General features: G+C 43.6%; 1 gene segment (V, D, J or C); it reads right to left on the minus strand.

The window, feature by feature from the left end:
* The window catches only part of LOC121696959, a 4,747-nt gene extending 1,249 nt beyond the window's left edge, over positions 1 to 3,498 (minus strand). The window contains 3 exon segments of the V gene segment in view: positions 551 to 588; positions 3,005 to 3,329; positions 3,414 to 3,498. Coding sequence covers positions 551 to 588; positions 3,005 to 3,329; positions 3,414 to 3,462 — 412 coding nt within the window.
* Positions 3,499 to 11,138: the final 7,640 nt, after the last annotated feature.

The raw sequence follows: 11,138 nt of genomic DNA on the forward strand, positions 1-11,138 counted from the left end.
ATAAGAGCCAAGAGCCAATATTTCTGTGAGACAAAGAAAAGACGGCAACATTTTCTTCTGGGTGAACGCATCATACTATGGATAAGCCGCGTAGACCTACAGTGGTGTATATAGTAGAGTAGGGTAAAATAGAATAGAATGATAGAATATTCCAAATGTATGACCGATTACTTACTTCCAATCTCAAGTCTAGTGCCGCCTCCAAACGTGTACCACAGTGATACAAACACTATCAGTGGCCGTACAAAAACCCTCCTCTGAGGCGCACAAGCAACATGCCTTCAATTTCTGATATCCCAACAAAATTCATCCAGCAAAGATTTGCCAATCACTTCACCAGGGGCTAAGATTCCCCACCAATCACCAGTACACACAATAAACACAGTTTTTCACATTATGACCAAACTCAGAGGCAGGTTTATGACTAATCTATGCTTAAATAAAGTGCTTCATTGCAGAATATATACAAATGACAAGTATGAAGACTTTTTTAACCAAAATACTAATATGTAGACAAATATTTTATATTAAAGATGAAAGCAAGACTTACTTCCAATCTCGAGTCTATTGCCTCCACCAAAAGTCCACCACAGTGATACAGACTCATAGAGACGCTGTACAAAAACCTCTTCACGGCTCAGCGACTGTGACTGGCAGTGCAATATACCGTTAAAGTGAGGGCAACATGTGTTAGCAGATCAAAAACTCAGTCATGGTTAATTTCAGGTTTAAATTTTATTTTCAGTCTTTCATCTAAGTTAATATTTTCCCTCATATCTTCTCTACCAATACTTATACATTTGCACAAACGATATACAACCTCATAGCAAGATTACATTACAAAAGCAGATATTTTACAGTGAGCATTGTAGACTTCAGTAGTGGATGTGTTTGAATGTGGTCATTCCTGATGGAGAAATCAGATGCTCTAAGTAAACTGGCCGTACGTTTAGGCCCCAGTCTTGTCCAGGGCTGTTTGCTGTATGATTAAAGTATAAAATATAAAGTGCAATAAGGGAAGATAAAGATTTACCTTAACAGAAAGCAATCTTTAATATCACATGATAATAATTTTGGCAGAACAGTAAAGCATTTTGTATTATTTCTGCCAGACTCAGAAAGATCCATTCCATCATCCTGGGGCTCCTGCAGTCCAGCTGTGGATCTGAGGATTCAGCAGTCAGCAGTTGCCAAACACACCAGTTGGTTACTGGTGGGAAATAGAGACTAAAATATTTATGCAGTTTACACAGTTGTTGAGTCTTCTTTTTCTTTCCAGGGGTGGGGATCTGAAGGCACCAGTCTGACAGGAGTTATATTTGCATAACCAAACTGAACATTTTGCCCTTCAGTGCTTTATATCTCAGAGAGAGGAGAACTGGAACACCATCGTTGTGGAGAACACAAATCTGACAACATGACTTTTCTCATCAGATTCCTCTGGACACTCCTGTTCTGCATTCCAGGTAAAACCACAAAGTCATGTGTTGTGTGTTTTTTTTCTTTTTGGAAACTGAAATGTATTATTTGAAATATGTTCTAACCAAATGCCATTGAAATGTTTCAGAGTGCAGGGGCCAGATCAGTGTGACTCAGACTCCAGCAGTGAAAGCTGTTCCTGTGGGACAAACCATCAAACTGAACTGCAGAAGCAGCAGCCCCATCTCAGGCTGTAGCAACTGTGTCTCCTGGTACCTTCAGAAACCTGGAGAAGCTCCTACACTTTTAATATATTACATAAGCTCACGTTATGGTTCAACTCCAAGTCGGTTTGTTGGTGAAGGATCCAATTATGGCAGTGACTTCACTCTGACCATCAGTAATGTCCAGGCTGAGGATGCAGGAGTTTACTACTGTCAGAGTTACCATAGTGGCCCAGTGTTCACACAGTGCTAAAGCGCCGTACAAAAACCTCCCTCAGTCAGGCTCCACATGACTGCACTGCTGCACTGCAGGTGCTACAGTCTGTGGGGCAGAACATCTTTGTTGCTCTGACTGACCTACGTTAGAATGAATATTTAATCTCCCTCACCTCTCACTGGACGCTTAAATCCAAATTATATTTTATATCTTAACACCAGCAGATGCTCATGTCTTGTTTGTAGGAGTGTATGTTACCTGTTAAGGCACAGACACTACCCAGCTGTGAGTCTATCAGTAGAACTGTGTTCTCTATCAGTAGGACTGTGTTCTACGTATATCAGTAGGACTGTGTTCTATATCAGTAGGACAGTGTTCTCTATCAGTAGAACTGTGTTCTCTCTCAGTAGGATTGTGTTCTCTATCAGTAGAACTGTGTTCTATATCAGTAGGATTGTGTTCTACTGCTGAGACAGTGGGTGAGTGAGAGCTTTCACTGTAACCATGAATAGAGATCCTCCTACAATGGTGATGAGGTTAGAGGTACGTATTCCTGGTACACTGAAGATAGTGCTGATGCAGTACAATCTGTCCCTCAAGTGTGTCTGATGCAGTACAATCTGTCCCTACTGCAGGAACTGGGGAGAACTCCAGAGTCCTGCAACAGTGTTCCTGTGGCCAGCAGTCAATGCTGAACTGACCTGATCCGATTGGTTTGCTCATGTGATCAGTCATCTCAAACTCCTCATCACTCAGAGCCAGACAGCAGCCAATAGGAGCAGCCTGCTGCTACAATCCCACCCAGCACAGACACTGAGGGAATACAAGATGGAGGAGCTTCAGCACAACGGACAGCAGCAGTGGACTGAGGGCAGGTGGGGTAGAGGGGTCACTGTGGACGAACCGCCCCCAGTTCAGTACCACGGACAGCAGCAGTGGACTGAGGGCCGTTTGACATGACCAGTGCTGCTCAGTCCCAGTTACAGTTACATGGTTCAGTTCATCTGAGCAATCAGACCCCCCCCCCCCCCCCATCACTTGTGTTCTCTGCTCTCCACCTGCAGTGAGCTCCAGCAGCAGCAGTGCAGTCATGTGGAGCCTGACTGAGGGAGCTTTTTGTACGGCGCTTTAGCACTGTGTGAACACACCACCACTATGGTAACTCTGACAGTAGTAAACTCCTGCATCCTCAGCCTGGACATTACTGATGGTCAGAGTGAAGTCACTGTGAGTTCCACTGCCACTGAATCTGGATGGAGTCCCAGACTGAAGTGTTTTGGCATAATAGATCAGGAGTTTAGGAGCTGCTCCAGGTTTCTGTTGGTACCAGGCTAATCGAGGATTATTATAACTAGCTGCCCCTGCATCATACACATCACTGCTGGTTTTACAGTTCAGAGTGACTGATCCTCCCTGTTGAACAGCTTTCACTGCAGGAGTCTGAGTTACAGTGACCTGTCCATAGGACTCTGTAGAGAAAAATAATCATTGTTAAAACCTCTTACACACGCACAGTATCTCCTGTGCTGGAGAAATTGTGGTCAGTTTCTTACCTCTAAAGAAGAAGGCAAAAGTCCAGAAGGCTATGAGGATGGGTGTCATTGTTGTGTTGAATGATGAATTCTCTAGAGTGATGACAGGCTCTCTGTTGCTCTAAAGCGTTTTGAACACACAATATAAATATCCAACTAGAGCTGTCATCCATTCATGCAAATCAACATCTTCATGCAAATATTCCTCCAGAACCGCTTGAAATGAGCAAGAGTGGATATGTGCTGAAGTACTGATCACTCTTCAGCATCCATCTTGTGGTGAGAAGTTATGAGATGGTATGATGATGACCAGATCAATATCTACTGCATCCTGAGTGTGAGAGTGGCATCCTCCACACCTCTGCTGGCTCGGTAGGCAAACTGCATGAGGTCCATGAGCTTAGATGTTTGAGATGTGAGTTCCTTTATCACCACATGCATAATGCTCTTGTATACAACTGGTGTGAGTGCGGTGGGTCTATAGTCATTTTTTTTTTTAACATTCTTTTTATTTCTGTCCAGTTTGTACATTACAATTTGAACAAATCTGAGACATTTAACATTAAATGTAGTAATCGACATACAATTACAAAACAAACACCACAACAAAAAAATACAATAGACACAAAAAGACAGTGTAAAGTATAATGAAACAGTCTGACAGATAGACAAATAGAGACAAAACAATAATAATAACAACGAACCCAATAAAAAAATAAATAAAAAGGGAGGGGGTGACCACTTATTAAAAGCTGTTATGATTATGACTAGTTGCAACCTTATGCTGTGAAGTATACTTATTCTCTACTTATTCTAAGGTGAGAGTGGTGTGTGTCTTGACATAGTCTAGAAAAGGTCCCCATGTTTTATTGTAGGCTTTTTTTGCTGATCCTTTCAAAGAATATCTTATTTTTTCAAGTTTTAGGAAGTAAAGAACATCCTTGATCCAATGTGTAAATGTTGGGGGTTTACAGTCTTTCCTGGCCAGGAGCGTTAAGAAAGCAACACTGTTTGACTGTGCCCTAGTTAGACCCAAATGATCAGGTACCACCCCAAATAACCCAACCAAAGGACATGGTGAAATTGGTAGTCCTAGGAAATCTGAAATTATGTCAAAGATGGATGCCCAATACTGAGCTAGCTTTGTACAAGACCAGAACATGTGGGTATGTGATGCTGGATTGCACTTACAACGATCACATAATGGGTCTACATCAGGAAACCTTCTAGAAAGTCTGAGTTTAGTCTAGTGGGCGCGGTGCAAAACCTTGAATTGTAAGAACCCATGTCTGGCACAGATTGATGAACTATGAACTCTGCCCAGGGCAGTCTCCCATGATTCTTCAGAAATTGGTTCCCCAAGTTCACCTTTCCACTGAAATTTTAAATCAGAAATGTTGGAGAGTGAAAGTGCCATCAGCATACCATAAGAAGCTGATATAATACCTTTGAATGACAAAGGCTTATATAGTATATGGTCATAGGAAGTACTAGAAGGTTGTCTTGGAAATATTGGAGAGATATTCCTAATGAAGTTACGGATTTGAAGAAAGCGAAAGAAATGAGTTCTAGGGATATTAAAGGTATCACAAAGATATTGGAAAGAGACAAAAGTGCCGTTGAAATATAAATCTTGAAATTGCTTAATGCCTGCATTGTGCCATATAAGGAAAGCTTTATCCATAACAGATGGTTTAAAATAATGATTGCCATAGACGGGGGATTTAAATGAAATGGACTGCCAACCAAAATGTCTCCTTATCTGAGTCCATATTTTCAGAGACGTTTTCACTAGCAAATTTGTCGTGTGAGCTGCGTACGAAGATGAGAGAGGTGCATATACAAGAGCTGCCAATGATGATTGTTTACATGCAATAGACTGCCAAGAAAGTGCATCAGCACCAGGGTCTTCATATAGCCAATGCAACATGAGACGGATGTTACATGCCCAATAGTAACATTGGAAATCTGGAAGAGCCATCCCACCAGAACACTTCGGCTGTGTCAACAGACTTTTTCTAGCTCTGGCAGGTTTATGATTCCAAATGAATGATGAGAAAATACTGTCCAGATTACAGAAAAAAGACTTTGGAATAAAAACAGGAATATTTTGAAACAAGTATGTAAATTTCGGGAGTATAGACATTTTAATTGAATTAATTCGTCCTGCTACTGACAGAGGAAGTTGGGTCCAACGTTTTAAGAGCTGTTCAACTTTTGTCATGAGAGAAGGAAAGTTCTCTTTAAAAAAGTTTTGAAAATTTGTCTGGCACATTGATTCCAAGATAAGTAAATTTAGAAGTGACTTTGAAAGGGAAGGCATTGAATGATAGTGAACACGCTGCATCATTTACTGGAAAAAGCTCGCTCTTGGACAGATTAATTTTATACCCTGAGAGCTTACCAAATGTGTCCAATATATGTAAGGCAGATGGTAGGGAATGGGAGGAGTCAAAGAGATATAATAGGAGGTCGTCCGCATATAGGGAGACCCTATGTTCCTGACCCACTCTAAAAATCCCTGTCAGTTGTGCTGTCTGGCACAAAGACGATGCTAATGGCTCAATTGCAATAGCAAACAACAGGGGTGACAGAGGACATCCCTGTCGTGTGCCATGGGAGACTGAGAAGAGCTCAGACGAAACATTGTTCGTCCTCACTGAAGACATAGGGGCTACATACAACAGCTTGACCCATGATATGAAGTTTTGTCCAAAGCCAAACTTTTCTAATGTATAAAACAAATACCTCCACTCCACCCTGTCAAACGCCTTTTCGGCTACCACTTAAGGTGTAGCAGACTGTGAGGGATGGTAGATTATGTTGAAAAGTCGACGTATGTTAAAAAAGGAGAATCTGTTTTTAACAAATCCAGTTTGGTCTGGAGAAATTATATGTGGAAGTATGGATTCCAGACGTGTGGCCAGGACCTTTGCTAAAATCTTAAAATCTACTGGCAGAAGAGACACAGGGCGGTATGAATCACAAGATTGGGGGTCTTTGTTTTCACCCCCCCCCCCCCCAACATGGGCGCAAACTCAAACTCCATACCCCAACATGAAGCTTTAACCCTATAGCTTTAAAGCTGTGTAACCACAGCTGTATGCAAACCGTGAGAGGAAGAAGGCAAATGAAGCCTTCAGTTGTCATGAAGTAAGCACGGTAGCAAGACCAAACATTTGTTTTTTTTTAAAAATGCGCGGGATACAGGCCTATAGCCTACCTAATCACCAACACGCAACGTGTGTGAATAATCTTATCAAAAAAACATTTGTTAAGGCATTCACAATGTGCCAACCATTAGAGAGAAAGAAGAGAGGAGTTATTAAGCATTAACCTTTACATTCAGAAGACATAGTCCGTCGCAGTAGCCGTTAATGACCATCAATCCGAACTCGGGGACTTAGACGAGGCAGACTTGACATAGTCCATAGCCTTCTCTGGATCTGTGAAGCGACGCTCCTCTCCGCCAGGCATGGTGATTCTGAACGTTGCCGGGTGTCTGAAGCCAAACCGGGCGCCCGCGATGTTTTGTAGAATCTTCCTTACGTCGTTGAACGCCGCCCTTCTCTTCGCCTCTCCAGCGGTCAGATCTCCAAAGATGTGTATGGCCTTTTCGTTGTATGTGAGGTCTCCCTTCTCTCGGGCTCGGCGGAGAATCTGTTCCTTAATATGGAAGAAGTGTGTGTGTGTGTGTGTGTGTGTGTGTGTGTGTGTGTGTGTGTGTGTGTGTGTGTGTGTGTGTGTGTGACCCTGAGAATGAAGGGTCTGGGTGGTCGCCACGTCTTCTGCTCAGCTTGTGATAGTCGATGAGCTCGGTCGATAAGAAGTTGATCTTTGAAATCAAACAAGTCTTTTAGGAGGTTGGAAATAAATGTTGTCGGAGTTCTGCCCTCTTCCCCTTCCGCAATACCGACTATCCTTAGGTTGTTTCTCCTCGACCTGTTCTCTAGATCTTCACATTTACTTTGAAGTGCGCGAATCTCACCTTTGAGTGCTCATTGTTACTTCAATTTCAGCTAAGCCATCGCTAGTTTTTGTTGCAGAGTCCTCTACTGCAGCTAGCCTCTCCTCTTGTAGATTGATGGACTGTTGCAGGGCCCCTGTTGTCATACTCAGCTCAGACTTAACAGCGGCAATATCAGTTTGAAGTCCCTTTACTGCCGCCTCAATTGAGTTACAAATGTCCGCTTTCATAGACTGAAGCATGAATCTCTGAGCATAGTTGCCGTTACCTCCTCTTCCTCGTTAGCGTTTTTGGTTAGCAGAAGCTCAACGCAACGATTTTGGCTTAAGTTTGCCTGTGCCCGACATTCTTGGGACTGAAAACTTTAAATTGTTGTTTCGAGATATGTTACCTCAGCTATTTCCAAAGTAAAACATTGGCTAAATGGTCATTTTTGATCGAAAGAATTTCCACCTGTTGGGAGCTGCTGAAAATCACGTCTGCATCTCACCAGCACAGCAGCGCCCCTCCGGGTCTATAGTCATTTTAGCAACGTTATTGTAGCCATTGGGATCATGTGCTGTGGTATTTAAACTACTGGGATGATGGTTGCCATTTCCAGGAGTGGAGGATCAAACTGGTGCTGAGGAACATCTGGAACAGCTGCATGGATAAAGATGGTTATAGAACCGGGAGTGGAACCTGGGCCGATGCTGTATAGTCACACTGGTGTTCTAAAGGGGGGTTTTCTATCCCCCCTTCTATTCTCTGTAGTCACATACGAGGTCAAATAGAACAGCAGACGTCTCACTCATAGAGTACGCTGGTGCCATGGCCCTGCTTATAAAGACGTCTCATACAGTATGCTGGTGCCATGGCCCTGCTTATAAAGACGTCTCACTCATACAGTATGCTGGTGCCATGGCCCTGCTTATAAAGACGTCTCACTCATACAGTATGCTGGTGCCATGGCCCTGCTTATAAAGACGTCTCACTCATACAGTATGCTGGTGCCATGGCCCTGCTTATAAAGACGTCTCATACAGTATGCTGGTGCCATGGCCCTGCTTATAAAGACGTCTCATACAGTATGCTGGTGCCATGGCCCTGGTTATCTGCATGCAGGAGGACTCCAAGACCTGAGAGTATTGCTCTACAAGCATGTCTTCAGTCCAACAGCACCACCTACTGGTGGTTTGGTGTTGGTGTTGCTCTGGGCGTCCCTTACACAGTCGGAATATCTTTATTTGTCATTGTCACAGTGTACAACAAAATTGAAGTGCCAGCCTTATTGCAAAGACTAATAAAAAATTTACATATATGCTAAAACAATAATAAATATATTTCTAAAGGGTAAAAAGAGAAGAAACATATAAGACAACAATCACACTTCCACATTTAGTGTTGCACACAGAGCCCCAGTTACAGAGACCTTCCCTGTTAGTGCACGTTACAGATGAGGAGTGTTTAGTCTGTTTACTAGCCTGACGTAGCCATACTCAATTCTAGTCAGAACTACAGTCTGATACTGCTCCATTGGGATGTCATTATGGTGTGTGTTTGAACCGATACAGGGGTTCTTCTCCACAAATGCCTTAACATTGTTTTCTAGCTATCGCAATGTCAATATCTTGTCCAACACACATGATAGCGAAATCTAAATGTCGACCTTTTAGCAACAGCGTTTTTGTCAGGAAGAGCCGGGAAGAAGGAAACACTTTTGAATTAAATGATGTGATGAGTCCTTGAGAATGTGTTGTGCTTTCCTATGGCAACAGGAACTGTGTAGTTCTTCCAACGAGGCAAGATGGCAGCCGACGATCTTCTGAGCGACCTTAATGACCCCCTGGATCGTTTGTTTCTGTGCAGCTATGGAGCTGGAAAACCACACACACACACACACACACAGGCCTAGGTGAGGATGCTCTTTATGGACACACACACACACACACACACACACACACATGGGCCGTTGGTGAGGATGCTCTCTATGGACACACACACACATGGGCCGTAGGTGAGGATGCTCTCTATGGACACACACACACACACACACACACACACACACAGGCCGTAGGTGAGGATACTCTCTATGGACACACACAAACACACAGGCCGTAGGTGAGGATGCTCTTTATAGAGCAGTGATAGAAGGCTACCAGCAGTTTTTGAGGGATGCTGTTCCTCCTTAGGACCCTCAGAAAGTATCTGCTGGGCCTTCTTCTCCAGCACAGCAGTGTTAAGAGTCTCTACTGGGCCTTCTTCTCCAGGGTGTTAGAGTCTCTGCTGGGCCTTCTTCTCCAGCACAGCGGCGTTTGCGCCCCAGGTCAGGTCATCTGTCATGTGGAAGTCTGACACCCTCTCCACACAGTCCCCATTTATCGTTAATGGCTGAACGGCAATTCTTTTTCTCCTGTAATCCACAATGAGTTCCTTGGTCTTGGCTGTATTGAGGAGCAGATTGTTGTCTTTGCACCATAACGTTAACCGCTCCACCTCATCCCTGTAGGTAGACTCACCCAGAGATTAACCCCACAACCGTGGTGTCGTCTGCAAATTTGACAATGGAGTTGTTGTGATGGGCAGGGGTGCAGTCGTGGATGTAGAGGGTATAGAGCAGGGGGCTCACCACACAGCCCTGTGGGGAGACAGTGCAAGTAGAGTGTAGAAGTCCAGGTCCAACAGTTTAGTCACCAGCTAGCCAGTCTATGGGTGTTGGAAGCAGAGCTAAAATCTATGAAGAGTAGCCTCACATAGCTCCCCTATAGTCTATGAACAATAGCATAGCTCCCCTATAGTCTATGAACAATAGCATAGCTCCCTTATAGCGTACCTCCCCTATAGTCTATGAAGAGTAGCATGGCTCCCCTATAGTCTATGAAGAGTAGCATGGCTCCCCTATAGTCTATGAAGAGTAGCATAGCTCCCCTATAGTCTATAAAGAGTAGCCTAGCATAGCTCCCCTATAGTCTATGAAGAGTAGCATAGCTTCCCTATAGTCCATGAAGAGTAGCCTAGCATAGCTCCCCTATAGTCTATGAAGAGTAGCATAGCATATCTCCCCTATAGTCTATGAAGAGTAGCCTAGCATATCTCTCCTATAGTCTAAGAAGAGTAGCATAGCATAGCTGTCCTGCTGCTCCAGGTGGTTGGTGATGTGCTGGACTCCCTGCCACACCTGTGTGCTGTTGTTGCTGTCCAGGTGGTCCTCAATTCTCCTGACTGATTGATTGATTGATTGATTGATTGAGTGATTGATTTCAGGGCATTAATGGACACAGGATCAGACCGCTCCAGTAACATATATCTCATGAATCCCATTAAACCTCTTCATCTGATCTATATCTCAAAGCTGTGATTCACTATCATTTACCATCAGTAGAGGGGGGTAATCAACAACAGATAGAGGCGTCTGCGTGTGTGTACCTGTGTATGTGTGTGTGCAGGGTGCGATTTGTAGGGGGGGATGGTGAGGATTTCCCCCCCTCTGGTTTTCCTATCCCTACCTCTGCTAAATTATTTTTATCGTCGGGGGGGACAACATTTATCCCCCTCTGCCCCTCATATTGATTAATGCTACTTCATATAAGTAAAGCACTCCAACGTGAGAACAGTCTAGTAGGCTAGCCTACATAATAATCTGACATCAGAAACGCACCGTCACCGTCAGCACTGATGCTGCTGACACAGTGGCTGCGTGATAACTTAATTTGGCCTTGATCGTGCAGGACATTTCAGAATGTCGAGTGTGTAATCCATCATAAATGGCTAGTTTCAATGGAAAAGTTAGGTGGACAAAT

This window comes from Alosa sapidissima, chromosome 22, assembly GCF_018492685.1.
Source record: "Alosa sapidissima isolate fAloSap1 chromosome 22, fAloSap1.pri, whole genome shotgun sequence".
NCBI classification, from domain to species: domain Eukaryota; kingdom Metazoa; phylum Chordata; class Actinopteri; order Clupeiformes; family Clupeidae; genus Alosa; species Alosa sapidissima.